This window comes from Ahaetulla prasina, chromosome 3 (genome assembly GCF_028640845.1).
Source record: "Ahaetulla prasina isolate Xishuangbanna chromosome 3, ASM2864084v1, whole genome shotgun sequence".
Taxonomy (NCBI): domain Eukaryota; kingdom Metazoa; phylum Chordata; class Lepidosauria; order Squamata; family Colubridae; genus Ahaetulla; species Ahaetulla prasina.
This window is the reverse complement of record NC_080541.1, coordinates 120,231,123-120,247,952: the sequence shown is the minus strand read 5'-3', so window position 1 is coordinate 120,247,952 and position 16,830 is coordinate 120,231,123. Positions and strand designations below refer to the sequence as shown.

At 38.7% G+C, this 16,830-nt stretch overlaps 1 protein-coding gene across 5 annotated transcripts in view; it reads right to left on the bottom strand.

The window, feature by feature from the left end:
* DDR2 (discoidin domain receptor tyrosine kinase 2) overlaps nucleotides 1-16,830 on the bottom strand; it is an 85,609-nt gene that overhangs the window by 23,669 nt on the left and 45,110 nt on the right. For all 5 annotated transcript variants that reach the window (XM_058174278.1, XM_058174277.1, XM_058174275.1 and 2 more), the window contains 5 exons: nucleotides 14,437-14,584; nucleotides 11,819-11,915; nucleotides 6,532-6,715; nucleotides 5,793-6,036; nucleotides 2,024-2,086 (listed from right to left, as the gene is read on the bottom strand). In XM_058174278.1, the coding sequence (XP_058030261.1) occupies nucleotides 2,024-2,086; nucleotides 5,793-6,036; nucleotides 6,532-6,715; nucleotides 11,819-11,915; nucleotides 14,437-14,584 (736 nt within the window). The remainder of the gene's footprint in view (nucleotides 1-2,023; nucleotides 2,087-5,792; nucleotides 6,037-6,531; nucleotides 6,716-11,818; nucleotides 11,916-14,436; nucleotides 14,585-16,830) is intronic.

Below are 16,830 nucleotides of genomic sequence, written 5' to 3'. Positions count from 1 at the left end.
GCCCTAAAATTAAAAAAAAATTAGGGGAAAAGTGTGTGTCTTTGAGTCAATTTTTGACTCCTTGACAACTTGGCAAGGTTTTTCAGAAGTAGTTTGCCAGCGTCTCCTTCCTAGGGCTGAGAGAAAGTGACTGGCCCAAGGTCATGCAACTAGTTTTGTGCTTAAGGTGGGACTAGAATTCACAATCTCCCAGTTTCTATCCTGATGCTGTAAGTATTACACCAATCTGGTTCCCAAGATATTGTCTGGAGACCCTTATTCGGCTGCTAGATTTTGAAGATATGGCAGTGATCACTGCACTTAAAAGCTTTGCTGTTTTAGTTTAGCACTGGAAGATTTTCCCTCAAGGATTGAACCTTTGCTATTCTATTGGCACCAAAATGACCTTTTATTATTAAATTTTAAAATCTTTTACGGGTTGCCTATGTTTTACTGTATTTGTTAAATATTTTTTTGGAACAATTCTATCTTCCAGGAATAAAATGGAAGCATATAAAGGAGCTGCATGAGAATCACATGGCTGTTCTTCTCAATTTCAGTCCTGGGAAAAGATGCTTGTGGTTGACAGGGCTTATGTATGTGACCAAATATTCTCTGAAGCACTTTTTTGCTTTCAAATTGAAACGGCTCCATAATTATTGCTTATTCAGTAAACCACCCTACTCCATTTTGTTTCAGATTCTTTTCTCAGCAGTTAAATCATTTGTCATGCTGGGGACAGGCCGTTGGGGGCATGGAGAAAATTAGTCCCTCCATAGTTCTATGAATTTATGATGTCACAATTGAATGGAATAGATTTGTAAACTATCTCTATAGCATTGTGTTGTCTCTTTATGTTTAATTTGTTAAGCACTTGATATTTTACTTACCTGTCAGTAGTAGAAAACCTCTGTCTAAGGGCTATAAACCTTTCACTGCAGGAATGGTTCTCAAGAGAAAGATGGATTTCCTTACAGAGGTGTGGAGAGTTACTACTGAAGGCATCAGAAATAGTAAAGAACAGAAGCAAAATAGAAGTGAAAGACTGAAGGTGGTAAAGAAAAGGTATTGAGAAGCTAAATGACAAGGACTTAAAGTTGGAACCCAGCAATGAGAATTAGAAGTTCCTTTTTTGATAACAGAATCCCTACAATACCTTATAAATTTGTATGTTTTCATATGTTTTCTTTAATTCATGGACATTGTTCTATTTTTTTTGTTAAGCTTTTTTCTGGTTTTACAAACATTATCTTTTCACTATTTAGTTTTGTACACAAACATGCACATTAAATAATTGTACCTTCATACCCAATGACACTGATTCTTAAGTATCATTGAAAAGATAGCCTGGACAACTAATCATTTTTCCCATGATGTTGCACATTTCAAGCTAACACAAGAGAGGTGAACAACTTTTGAGACTGGTATTGAATGTTGGGAATGTAAGTAAGTAAATTTATTGTTATAACCACAAGTCATAACATATAGCATACCAGAGGTGGGTTTCAGCAGGTTCTGACCAGTTCTGGAGAACCAGTAGTGGAGATTTTGAGTAGTTCGGAGAACTGGTAGTAAAAATTCTGACTGGCCCAGCCCCCATCTATTCTCTGCCTCCCAATTCCCAGCTGATCGGGAGGAAATGGGGATTTTGCAGTAACCTTACCTTGGAGTGTGGTGGGAATGGAGATTTTATAGTATCCTTCCCTGCCACGCCCACCTAGCCATGCCACAACCACCAAGCCACACCCACAGAACCAATAGTAAAAAAATTTGAAACCCACCACTGTAGCATACCATGTACTAAGAAAATGCTATGAGGGCTTCTGAAAAAGGGGTGCCAAGGAGGACATACCAAATTTCAAAGCACCAATTTAGAAAATTATCCTTTTCACCTCCAATAGCATCCACTCTTGCCAGAAGAATCCTGTTATGTGGGAGCGGGGGGAGATCCTGATATAAACATGCACATACAAATTTTGTGGTGCTCAATAAAAACACATTTATGAATATTTGCTGAGAGACCCCAACATAGCAACGTACATACCATAGGTAGTGGGAGTCACTGAAGACTCAGGAAGGGCTCCAGAATTGTTGTACATAGCCGTATCTAAGAAAAATGAAAAAGAAAACAGGATAACAGGATAACAGAATAACAGAGTTGGAAGGCACCTTGGAGGTCTTCTAGTCCTACCCCCTGCCTAGGCAGGAAACCCTACACCGCTTCAGACAAATGGTTATGCAATATCTTCTTGAAAACTTCCAGTGTTGGAGCATTCACAACTTCTGGAGGCAAGTTGTTCCACTGATTAATTGTTCTAACTATCAGGAAATTTCTCCTTAGTTCTAAGTTGCTTCTCTTCTTGATTAGTTTCCACCCATTGCTTCTTGTCCTACCCTCAGGTGCTTTGGAGAATAGCTTGACTTCCTCTTCTTTGTGGCAATCCCTGAGATATTGGAACACTACTATCATGTCACCCCGGTCCTTCTTTTCATTAAACTAAACATAGTTTAATGCCAGTTCCTGCAACCGTTCTTCATATGTTTTAGCCTCCAGTCCCCTAATCATCTTTATTGCTCTTCTCTGCACTCTTTCTAGAGTTTCCACATCTTTTTTACATCATGGCGACCAAAACTGGATGCAGTATTCCAAGTGTGGCCTTACCAAGGCATTATAAAGTGGTATTAACACTTCACATGATCTTGATTCTATCCCTCTGTTTATGCAGCCTAGAACTGTGTTGGCTTTTTTGGCAGCTGCTGCACACTGCTGGCTCATATTTAAATGCTTGTCCACTAGGACTACAAGATCCCTCTCACAATTACTACTATTGAGCGAGGTACCACACATATGGTACCTGTGCATTTTGGTTTTTTTGCCTAAATGTAGAACCTTATATTTTTCACCATTGAATTTCATTTTGTTAGATAGCACCCAATGTTCAAGTCTGTCAAGATCCTTCTGTATCTTAAGCCTATCTTCTGGAGGCTATTCCTGCTAGCTTGGTGTTGTCTGCAAATTTGATGAATTCCCCATCCATCCCCTTGTCCAAGTCATTGATGAAGATGTTGAAGAGTACTGGGCCTAAAACAGAGACTTGAGGAACCCCACTACATGCTTCCCTCCATGTAGATGCAGTTCCATTGAGGACTACATGTTGAGTGTGGTTGGTCAGCACTCAACATTACTAATTACTAATCCATCTGGTGGTGATGTTATCTAATCCACATCATAGCATGCTATGCCATTCATAGCATAGTAGAGACAATTACAAACTTCGTTTAAAAACAGTGAACTAGTATGAATGAGCTCAAGTATGTTGGATATCAGATTCAAAGCTGTCTGTTTCAAATTGTAGTTGCATTTGCAATGAATATGCTTGCTAGAAAAACAATGCATAAAGATATAAGTGCACTAGATATAAATCTAATGTTTTCTTCAGGGAAAAGAAAGGACTATGCATTATTATTGATAACAATATCCCACTTTTCTAAATATTTGCTAATTGAAGAGAATATGCAATCAAAAATAAAATAAATCTAGCAAACAGATTTCAAAGATAATCCATACAAACTTATAATGAACCTAGACTATCTTATCAGACAATGACAAGCTGAATCTGGCAGCAACATTGTAAACCAAATTTTCTGGACTGATTCCAAGAGTAGCCTCACATAAAGTAAATTATGGTAAACCATTCAGAAGTACCAAAGTAATGACTGGTCACATCTAGGTCTGACTTCTCCAGGAACAAATGCAATGGAAAATAATCAAAGATACATAGCTGGTAGGAGCAATGCCTCCCCAATTGGATGATTCTCCCTTCGTAGAGAAATATAGGTGTCAAAGCTCTCCTATTTAGATTTTACAATAAATGCATACAGGGCAGAGGCAGTGGGTAGACCATCACTGCACATACTTTGCACTGCTATAAATAAATACACCTAAAGAGTATAACCTGCAGTGTGCAACCTGGCCACAGCCTGTGAGGCATTATCTGAGTCCATCACGAATGAGCGAAAGAAATAGAGGAGGAGGGGGTGCAATATAATTGAAATACAATGATTGCCAGTTCAAAGCCTGGTGTGAATGTAGAAAGGATCTCTTGCAAAACTAAAAAACAACAACTGCCTCAGTTTTTTTTGATATTTGTGATCATCATTAAGGTTTCAGATTCTGACAGACTGGAACCAGCATTACAGTTTTCAAAATAAATTGAATTAAATTGAACTAAAAAGGGAAGGGAAGGGAAGGGAAGGAAGGTTGGTTTAAGGTTTTTTTCAGTGGAAAATTCTTTTCTTTTCCAAAGATTCTTTTCTTTTTGAAAAAGGGGGACAGGTTTCTTTCCCAACAGTTTTTCTTTAAATGCCTTAATCTAAGAACTTTAGAATGTAATTTGCTTTAGTTGCAGTCTAAAACAGTATCATCTCATTGTGTTTTTATTCACAACTCAGTAGTCCAACTATATAAACTTTATTACACTGAAAATATTTCAGTGGACTTTAAACTAAAAAATGTGTGTCAAATATTTTCTATAATATTAATTTAATATTTTCTATAACACTAAAAAGAAAATACTACATTTATGAAGAAGCAAATAAATTATTTTAATAATATTAATAACTAACAGCATCTATGCAATCTGTTACTTATTTTGCTGAGTATGACAATTATTTGCTCACATCTATTGCTTACTATCAACAGTCTAATAAGGATGGGGAACTCTTGATCCATAGACTGCATGCAATTCTGTAGCCGACCCAAAATATCCCAAGAGAACTGACCAAAATTTGTCAGCAAAATGGCCACATTTCATGCTGCAATTTTAACTCATTGCTCAGAATGTTAGGAGAGTTTCATCATGAGGATTGGAGCTGTTTGCCACCCTAATGAGTCTTGCTCTTATTCTTACCATTTAAAATCTCAGTCCGAAGAAGAAATATGAAGCTGAAAGGCTGACTTGTGATCTCTCATACTTTAACATTTGTCTACCACTCCTCTAAAAGGTGGGGCTATAACTGGGAAGGGAGACTTCTACAGAAACCCCCCAAATCAAGCCTTCTCAGTGATGGCCTCCTTTCTAGGCAACAGCTTACTTCCAGATAGCCATTCCAACTTCATCTTACTGAACTGCAAAGACTGCTCACGAAAACATGCGAGGAAGTGAAGGTTTAGTCTACTTTTATGGATGGTACTGTTATGGTATGCTGATTGGGAATGTTTTGTGGAATTATTTTTTTAAAACTCTCTGTTATGGCTTTGTTTTCCCAACTGCTCAGAGCCTGTGGGATTTAAGCAATATAGAAGCCACAGCAAGCAAATATATACAGTAAATCTCCTATCAACATTGATAAAAACAGTGACTGCTATGTATGGAAGCCTAGCAAGTGTGAGACATGTCAGCCTGACCTGCATGCATTGGAACACCTAGTTCAAGAAATTCTTTGTACAACTCAAAAGGAAAAACTGTTTTAGTCTATATTATTTACTAAAATATTTTCCTATTTTGACTCCTTGAGAGGGCCAAAGATCTTGGGGGGAAATGCTTCCGGCAAGGCATTAAGTAGCAGCATTGTAGCAAGCCCTAATCCATAAAATCGAATATAAAATCCACCATTGTTGTTTGTGAACCACCCAGAGTCTTGTAGATGATGGTATAGAAATTTTATAAATAAATAATCTGTAACTTTACCTCCAGAATTAATTTATAAGTAACATCTTAGATGAGGCTATCCCTGCCCCTTTTGTGTATTAATATATCAGTGATATCAGTATATTATACTTCCTTTAACATCCTGAATTCCCTTCATCATACCTGACTGGAAGGTAATCTCACTGAACATCATCCAGGTATCAGCAAAGTAGAACTGGCATTTGATGGCATTAGCCATCCGATGGAAAAGGGGTACTGTAACAAAGCGAGCACTGGGATTGACATCATCTAGTACCAGTACCGAGGACACGGTGTTCGGTTCCCATTCATTTGCATCAGAGCGGAAGTAACACTGCACCTCCTTGAAAATCTTTACTCCTTTGGCAAACATATTGTTGCAGTGAACCTGTGTAATAGAGATAGATGTTCTATAAACTGGTTATGTTTATCTACCTCTGAAACCATGATGTGTCTCAACAATTTCCATTTTTTTACAAGTGTGGCTGCTTCATATGCAACTATAATATAAAACATGCTGGAATACTATGGTATGTCCCTATTTTCCAGTTGAGAGTCAGCCTGTCTGTGAAATTGCAAGTTAGGAAAGCAAATTTATATAACTCAAGGGTTTCAATTCATCTATATTCCAGCTTGGTATTCATGCTTATGTGAACACACTAAAATGCCAATGATTCATGGGATATTCTGAATTCACAGGAATGTTGCCAGGGTGAGTAAATTCATAATTTCTTTTAATTGCACATAAACAAAATTCACTATACAGAGATAAGAAGTTAATGAAAAAGACAGGTACTATTTTCGGATAGAGAGGATCCCTCAACTCTCCATATACTCTAAATAGTATGTAGTTGGTAACCTGAAAGGAATTCTGAATGCTAACCTTCATGGTGGTGAAATTTCTGATTCGGTCAAATTCAAAGGTGATTTCCACATGTCCATTCGTGGTGCTCTCGTTGCTCCAACCAACATAGTCATAACCAGACCATACATGATATTCATGGCTCTGGCTGAAATCATCCAAGCCAGAAACCCCATCAGTTAGCTGTCCTAATCCTTCTGTCATGCTGATGGCAGACATATGAGAAGGAAAAAAAAAGAGGACAAGATTAGCATTTCCTTACTTAATTTCAACAAAATCAGTTTGTTCAAAACTGGTAGCAAAAGGGAATTTTTTCCAAACAATTAAAATGGGATGGAGTGGTAGCAGTGGTGGGATTCAGCCAGTTCACACCACTTCAGGAGAACTGGTTGTTAACTTTCTGAGCAATTTGGCAAATTGGTTGTTGGAAGAAATCATTAGGGCAGAGAACCGGTTGTTAAATTACTTGAATCCCATCACTGAGTGGTAGGCTGATTTAGTAGAAGCAGAAGCTGAAACATGGAATCCTTAGTGGGAAGTCCATTTAAATAAAGACAGAGGAAGCCAATTCCCTGGTCAAACAGCACTTATTTGTTCACATTAAACTCAGTAAGTTTTGATTTCAACTGCAGCTACTCAAAAGTCTTCACGTGAAAAAATCACTACAAACGGTTTTTGGAAACTGAAACAGCGGTTAGCTTTTTCCCGAAGGCCATCACTCTGCTAAACAAATAATTCCCTCAACACTGTCAGACTATTTACTGAATCTGCACTACTATTAATCGTTTCATAGTTCCCATCACCAATCTCTTTCCACTTATGACTGTATGACTATAACTTGTTGCTGGCAATCCTTATGATTTATATTGATATATTGACCATCAATTGTGTTGTAAATGTTGTACCTTGATGAACGTCTTTTCTTTTATGTACACTGAGAGCATATGCACCAAGACAAATTCCTTGTGTGTCCAATCACACTTGGCCAATAAAATTCTATTCTATTCTATTCTATTCTTTAGATATGCTAACAAGAAATAATAAAAAATGCATTCAGCTATGAAGGATTATACTCAGTGTCTTAAAATATTTTAACAATTAATTACATTACTAATTTGGGAAAAAGTCCCATATGAATAAGATAAAGCAGGGATTTATGAAATGAAAAATGAGAATCAATGTTAGGCATACTCATTGAACTGTGTGTGCTTAGACATTTATTATTTTTGTTATCATTTCATTATTCATTTTGTGTTCCAACTTTTCACTCAAGCAAGTAGTCAGATGATCAATCACTTTAAAAATTTAAAATTCCAACATGCTGTAGCTGTCAGTGTATAAGAATTTATGAACTGGAATAGCCATAACAAGTCAGCCAATGGGAACTGTTTGGTGACTGAGACACAGTATTTGTTGTGAGCCATGTCAGACAGCTCAGAGCCTGTCAGTTAAGCTTAGCTTAACTATTCTGGGTATATAAGAGTTTGTTTGTTTTTGATTGAGTGTTCTGTTCCTTGCTTGTATTTCTTGTCCTTGTCCTTGTTACTTCTTCTTCTCTCTACCACGTTGCAAGAGCTGCATAGGTATTGTATACACACATCATGTTTTATATAATTGTATATAAAGAAGTTTCTTCTATAAATGTATCCTGCTGAATTATTTACTTGTGTGCTGGCTGGATAGCTACAGACTCTGACAAAAGCAAAATTAATACTAAAATTAATTAACATGGAAATTAACTGGAATGGGACAGTAGACTCCTCCACATAACAAGTGTTAAGCCATTTGGGGCTTTAAAAGCTGGAAGTAACCAATGCAGACCTTTGGGTACAAATATCGTGTAATTTTTGAACTGGTAGTTTTGTAAACACTAGTGCAGTAGATGAAAAGAATATGGAGAGATTGTTGCTGAATCCTTATAACTGATTTTGATACTAATAGATTTCTAAGGCCTATTCAAAGGAGTATAAATTTTGGATGCAGAAGAACTCAGGATCAATTTTTGCCATACTTAAGTACAATTGCAGGGAGAGAAAGAGCTACTTGAAATCCTGGAAGTATTGCTCATTTTACACCTGTTTTATACTAGGTCAGTTTTTAATTGCACCTGCTGTCCAGAATATTAGTATATTCCTCAGTGAGGAAACCAGACTTATTTCTTTTTTAAATGAACCAGGAGAAAGACTATGGTTTACTCTATGCAATTTTTTTTTGATCCTGGGGAAATAAGCTGTTATGGCTCATTAAAAGATTTATTTCTTGCCTCTGGGTTACTTTAGTGATAAGATCTTTGTATTCCAGATACAAGAGACAATTATTTTATCCAAAGGAAAATGGGAAATTCAAGTAACAATGGCAAGAGAAAAGCAATGAAGAAGCACAACAAAAAGCATCAAAGGGAGTTCTGGTCAGGAAACAACTTCCAGATGTTCTAAGTAGAGGAACTATTATCACATAAAAATAGCTAAAATGATAAGAAATTAAGAATAATAGTTTGTGGAGGAGAATTCCAGGAGGCAGCAATAACAAATGAGAATGAAAATTCCTTTTGGTTTCAACCCACCACCCCTCCTTTTCTTAAGCTGGCCCTTCAAACTTCTGAATAGAAATTCAGTTTCTTGTTGGATCCAAATAGTATGATTCTACAAATTTCTGTAAATGAAATGAATAACAGCATAACAGATGGACAGTAATTCATTCCCCCAGGCTTATTTAAAGTCCATCACAGCGACTTGAGAGGAATTATATGGCTGTCCAGTCATAGTCGACCATAAGATAATTGCATTCCTTTTTATACATATTACCTTTTCATTGTGGGACGTCAGTATTAAAAAGTTGTTAAGTAATTAATTTTTGTGGTTTTAAAAATGGCTACATAAACCCCTTACTAAATCTTGGGAAGCAACCTGCACCAGGGTGGGAGTGATACTGTTTCCAACACTAGTAATCAGGGATAATTTGTCTTGCACAGACACTTTCATGGTTAAAAGATACCAAACAGTTTTTATGTACAGAGGCAGGAGGAAAGTAGGGATAGAAAGACAAAGAAAAAAATAGTGCAATCTTCCCCCCTCCCACTAAAAGCATTAAAAACATTATTATAATAGCTAGAACAGAATCACTTTAAATGACTGCATCCATACACATGAAAATGATCAAATTATATTTTTAATAATGTATTAAAACAATGTAGATGAAAGGCTCCAGCAAATTAACAAAGGAGACTTGGCAGTCCAAACAATTTTGGGTGGGTTGAAGCATGGTAGAATTTGCTGACAGCGAGAATTATCCAGAGGACCACCAGTTTTTAATGCTCAATGATTTATCAATACACTCCATTGCTGTTTACAAATACTCACAAATTAATAAAACCAATCTGACAGCAAAACAAATATCTAAAACTGTGAGACACAGAAAATCCTATGACTGAAAATCCACTAGAAAAAAATTGAGCAAGGCCTCCCAGTCATCAAGCTCAAGTTACAAAAACAAACTGTTTGAGCGATGTTATGGTATTGAACACTGATATGAAGCTGTGTCATATTTCCTGGAAGCTCAAGGTAAAGAAGGCGCAAAATGCTACAAAGTGAGCTGTTTCCCCAGGCATTAGTAGAAACATGGTAATGTCCAGTGGTGGGTTGCTACCAGTTTGCCCCGGATCGGGCGAACCGGTAGTGGTGGCGGTGGGAGGGTCCGCCCACTCACCTGGACATTTCTGCGCATGCGCAGAAGCATGGCGCGCACGCACGAGCCCACGCACGCCCACGAGCAAACCGGTAGCAATGGGATTTGAAACCCATTACTAGTAATGTCCAAGTGAGAGAGATGCTGATACAGTCTTGCAAATGTATGAAGAATATGTGCTGAGTGACCTTTTCTTTGGCAGCTGCTAGAGAGCTGGATATGGTACAATAAGGAGAACCACAAGATGTAGGAAGGCAGGAAACTCTGGTTTTCCTGTTTATTTGATTTTATTTGAAGCAATATACAGTAATGAATATGTAACATTGGTCTGACACTGAGTGGCATTGTAGCATTTTATTACCTTAAGAAGGTTCATAATTAGTATTTGGGTTGGTTAACATTTTAGAATTGCTGTAATTTTTATCATGCATAATTTAGTAATTTGGCTTTGAAGTCTTTAAAGGTTTTTTTTTTGGTTGTTTTCTTAGCATTTCAGTATTTGCACCTATATTGTATTTGGCTTTTTCTTATTTTCTTTTCGTCTTGTACATTTTGATATAAAGTTCTATTCAAAAGTGTTCAGCAATGGTAATAAATGGTATTGATAGTGGGGTTTATTATTTATCAAGTTAATCACAGTGATATAGGAATAGAATAAAATATTTCTTTTAGCTAGGGTTGATTATCTTCTTTTATTCTAAAAGCAATTTATGGAAGAAAGGGTTTTAGAGGCCACTCCCACCATCCTAGAGATTCATAGATGCTTGTAGATAGCATTTGCAAAAGAGTCTGATGTCCCCTTGTGACTCCTACATACAGGTAATCCTTGATTTATGATTGCAATTGAGCCTAGAATTATGGTTCTAAGTCATGCCAGTTGTTAAGTGACTATGTGACCATGACCAATTTTATGACCTTTTTTTTTTGCAGTTAACTTTTTTGTCACTTAGTAAACATGTACTATAAGTTAAGCAAACCTATTGTCCCCAAAGAGTATTTTTTGCCAGAAACCAGAATTATTCTGGCAAAAAAATTGTTGAACATCATGGTCACGTAACTGCTGGATGCTGCAAATGGGCATAAATGCAGGCCAGTTGCCGAGTGCCCAAAATGAGATCACATGACCGCGCGGGGGGGGGGCAGTCATTAGAACTTCAAAGCTGGGTGATAAGTAATTTGCTGGGGAGGTTGCTAAACAAACAGCCATTAAGCAAAGATTATCTGTATCAATATTGTACAATCTCTCTGTTTTTCTTTCTATCACCTCATAACATTTTTTTCAAATGCATATTTTGTATTTATCAGATTTATAATGGTATATAAGTATGGGAGTTTTTGGTTTATTTTGTTTTTTACAAATACCTGAGTTTTAGCCTACATTCTATTGCTCACATAAGATGCACATTTGGAAATAAGGATGGTTGCACTGAACACAAGATCTCTCCCTAATCATCAAAGTTATATGAAGGTGCCAGAGAGCCAAAATCTTCTGTAAAATACTGTAGTTACATTTTATATTTTACTTCTATCGTTCACATTTGAACACTGGACAATTTTGTTCAAACATTAATATGGTCTAAAAGTTTTCCCTCTCCCTCATTGGACATATGAATAGAGAACTCACCTATAACCATCATAGATTGAATCATTCAAGTAAATCACGTTGCCATCGGGTAGAACTAATTGTTGCCCTGCTGGAGTGTTATATGAAACCAACCCATCTGTAGAGGAATAGAAGTAGAGTTACTTTTGTTGTTTCTTTTTTCCAACATTTTATAAAAAGGCATAAGCTTTGTGAATTACAGCTTACTTCTTTAGATGCATAGAATGGCTAGACCAGTGATGGCTTACCTTTTCCGGACCAAGTGCTCAAAGCGCGCATGTGCCACCCCCAATGCAATGTACGTGCGGCCCCCTTGTATGTGTGTGGCCCCCTTGCATGTGCATCCCCCCATGCATGCATACACACACTCCCACGCGTGCACAGCAGAGACCTAAAGATCAGCTGGCCGGCAGGAGGCACGTGCGCGTGAGCATGCACAGCAGAGCTGAACTGGGGCGACAGCTTATGTGCCATCATGGGGTCAGACTGATGTAAGTTTAAATTGGAGGGGGGAAGAAGGGAAAATAGGATGGTTATGAAATATAGGTTAGATAGATTATAAGTACCTTATCAATTAATGTGTAGTTTAAAAATATCATTCAATATTTTTTATTTATTTATTTATTTTGTCACAACATCATACAAAAAGATTATATAGTATATACACATATAAACATATATAGGAAGAAGAAAAGAAAAACAATAGGACAGGAACGGTAGGCACGTTTGTGCGCTTATGCACGCCCCTTACGGTCCTCTTAGGAATGGGGTGAGGTCAATAGTAGAAATATATCCAGTTGAAATATTTTGCTTCATGTTGTAATTGTAAGTGAAGCATGTGTTCTTCTCCTTTAATTGTAATCTTTAGTTCCCTCTAGTGTCCAATTTTAAAAATCATATTGAGTTTTCCTATGGGAAGGATTCTTTATAATTAATTCCAAAATCTTATTTCAAGTTTATCTGGATCTTCTTTCTTTTTGCATAATTTAATAAATCCAGCCTCTGCACAGAAATAATACATTTGTTTTTTGCCTTTTAAGTTGTTTCCATTCCACATACTTCTTTAGCACTGAAAAAACTTCTTGGATGAGAAGCAAAATGTTTTCAAAGAAAAAACCAAAAAAATCCAGTTGCCAAAGCACCATTGGAACTAATATAAAAAAATTCGAATTTGGGCACTACCAAAATAGTGTGTCAACCAATCACTGCAATAATGATCAAACATTAATATAGACTACCGTGTTTCCCTGAAAGTAAGAGCCTGTCTTATATTTTTTTGAACCCTGAAATAAGCGCTTGGCCTTATTGCCATGTGCTCAAAAGCCCGATTGGGGTTATTATCAGGGGATGTCTTATTTGGGGGGAAACAGGGTAGATATTGCTACAATGATAAAGTGATGTTCTAGAACAAAATCATCAATTTGTATTTTTCCTGTACCAATTCAATAAACACTTGCAGGACACTTAATAGCAAAAAAAAAAAAAAAAAAAAGAAGGGAAAACTCTCCCAAGAACCTAGTGTCGGTCAATACTCTGTTATCAATTATTAAGAGACACATCACATAAAAAATGGACATCATGGTACCGTGAAGGCAAACCTATGGCACGCGTGCCCGAGGTGGCATGTAGAGCCATCTTTCTGGGTACGCGAGCTGTCGCCCAACTGACCTACAGCTGCACACATGCCCCAGCTGGTTTTTGGGCCTCCAGTGCTCATGTGCACAATTCAGGGGACCCAGCTGGTCTTCAGAACTCTCCTGTGCATGTGCGAGCATTTGCACTTGCACGCAGCGCATGCATGTGTAAATGTTCGTGCACATGCAGTGCACACATGAAAACCGTGTGCATGCGCAGATGGTGTGATTGTGCGCACAGTGCATGGGGAGCTGCATAAAAGCTGCACACATGCGCAGATGGTGTGGTTGCATGCGCAGCGCATGGAGGCGCATGTGAAAGCCCTGTGGATGCGCAGGTGGTGCAGCTGCACATGCAGCACATGGGGGAGGAGCCACACGTTAGCGTGGATAGCACACACACACACAGTGTGCAAAGCATGTACCTCTTGGGCATTTGGTGAATAAAAGGTTCACTACCACTGTCATAGTATATTTCCTGGCAAATATAAGTCCAATTTCATTCCACAGCTCCAACATGCATTATGTTGTTTGAATATCCAAGGTCTACTCTAACATATCACTCACACACACACACACACACACACACACACACACACACACACGCTGGTTCTGCCTGGGAAAATCAAGACTTATCTCTAAAAATCAGCTTCTGTTTAAGCTTATAGAACAATATTTTCTTGTGCTTATCTCTGTATAGGAAGGTTGCATTTGCATTCCACACAGTCAGAGAGTAGGCTTGATTTTCTAGATCAGTGTTTCTCGACCTCAGCAACCTTAAGATGTGTGGACTTCAGTTGAGAGTTAACGTCCACACATCTTAAAGTTTGCTGAGGCAAAGATATAATAGACAATTCCGCAATGCACATCTCCGCAAACATCAACCTTTTGCATCTTTTAGCTTATTGACAATTTGGGCTTTAGGACCTCTCCTTTATCCATCTGCTGTTCCCAGACTGAAGTATTCCTTCAGCATGAATCCTTTTCAAAAGTTGTTGTGCTTACCCAACCAAACACAACCATACAGCTCGACTCTGAGACACACATTTGTAGAGTGATCAGTCACTGGGATGAAGCGAATGAATCGCCCAATAATAGGTGGCTCCAGGTCCTTGAGGACAATGTCATATGGATTAGTGTTTCCTTCAAGTACCTGAGGAGAAGAAAAGGAAATGAAAGACAGAAGAGAAGGTTATTGGCCAATGAGCAGGAGCAGAAGGAATTTAGTCATGCTAACTTATTTTATTTATTTTATTTTATTTTATTTATTAGATTTTTATACCGCCCTTCTCCGGAAGGACTCAGGGCGGTTCACAGCCAAATGAAACAGTAGAAAGTGCACAATAAAACAATAATTAAAAAACTTATTAAATATAAGGCCAGATTAAAATCCATTTAAAACCATAAAACCCCATAAAATTTAAATCCAAATATTAAAAACTACTAAAAATTTCTATGCCAGTCCTGCGCGAATAAATAGATACGTCTTCAATTCGTGGCGGAAGGTCCGAAGGTCAGGCAGTTGATGGAGTCCTGGGGGAAGTTCATTCCAGAGGGTGGGAGCCCCCACAGAGAAGGCCCTTCCCCTGGGGGCCGCCAGCCGACATTGCTTGGCGGACGGCACCCTGAGGAGTCCCTCTCTGTGAGAGCGCACGGGTTGGTGGGAGGCAATCGGTAGCAGTAGGCGGTCCCGTAAGTAACCCGGCCCTAAGCCATGGAGCGCTTTAAAGGTAGTAACCAACACCTTGAAGTGCACCCAAAAGACCACAGGTAGCCAGTGCAGCCTGCGCAGGAGTGGTGTTACATGGGAGCCACGAGCGGCTCCCTCTATCACCCATGCAGCTGCATTCTGAACCAACTGGAGCCTCCGGGTGCTCTTCAAGGGGAGCCCCATGTAGAGAGCATTGCAGTAATCCAAGCGAGAGGTAACAAGAGCATGAGTGACCGTGCATAGGGCATCCCGGTCAAGGAAGGGGCGCAACTGGCGAATCAGGCGGACCTGATAAAAAGCTCTCCTGGAGACGGTCGTCAAGTGATCTTCAAAAGACAACCGCCCATCCAGGAGAACGCCTAAGTTGCGCATCCTCTCCATCGGGGCCAATGACTCGCCCCCAACAGTCAGCCGCAGCTGCAGCTGACTGTACCTGGGTGCCGGCATCCACAGCCACTCCGTCTTGGAGGGATTGAGCTTGAGCCTGTTTCTCCCCGTCCAGACCCGTACGGCTTCCAGACACCGGGACAGTACTTCGACAGCTTCGTTGGGGTGGCCTGGGGTGGAAAAGTACAGCTGTGTATCATCAGCGTACAGTTGGTAACTCACCCCAAAACCACTGATGATCTCACCCAGCGGCTTCATATAGATGTTGAACAGGAGAGGCGAGAGAATCGACCCCTGCGGCACCCCATACGTGAGGCGCCTCGCGGTCGATCTCTGCCCCCCTGCCAACATCTGTCAACTTATCAACTGTCATCTAAATATGTATGAAAATAACATAGCATATTTCTATTTGGTTCAATTCAGGGCATTTCCACATGAGCAGTTGGTACTAGTCTGGACCCACAATTGTGCAATATTGGCTAGTTTTAAAGAAATTAAACTTTTTTGTTTTATTTTGCCACAATTTATTTGAAACCAGAGCAAAGCATATTTTTTTTTTGTCACACTGACTTTGTTTTGTCAGCTCTGCCAGAGCCTATAAAAACTGGGACAGCCAATATACCTTCATCCAACCATTCAGAAGGTACATTCTGAACATTCCAGAAGCCTGGAAAGGGAGATGGAACCCTAACTAATCTTTGCTCACTATTTTGACCAGTAGCTGATGGGCTCCTATAGAACTCCTCTATCATCTTGCCAAGCCTCCATGATATACACTACAGTTGCCCTATAGTGTCCCTATATAACATAATGACTCTGATTTTTATATATGGTATTAATATAGATTAAGTGTGTGTATATAAGAATATATATATATAACTGGATTATGTGCCAGCAAATTGGTGTTGACTCAACGACCACTGACCACATAGATTGACCTCCTCCAAAACAATATGTCCCCAAACCTGGCTTTTCAGATGCTTCCAGTGCATCTATCATTGCTGTAATTGAGATCACCAGTCTTGAGGCTGGTAGTCATCTTTCTTTCTCTCCCAAGATTATGGCCCTCTCAAGGGAGCCAGGGTTTTGCATAAGGTACCCAAAATATAGAGGAGTTACTATGACTTTTTCACAAGCATAGGTTAAATAAATATTTTCTTAGCATTACATATGAACTGGATGACTTTCCAGTTTTGGGGATTTTTATCAGCTTTATCAGAATGTTGAAAATCCATTATAACTTGGTCTTCATGCTGAAAGGCCAGATTGCACATTAGGAGACCCATGATTAATCTGAATAT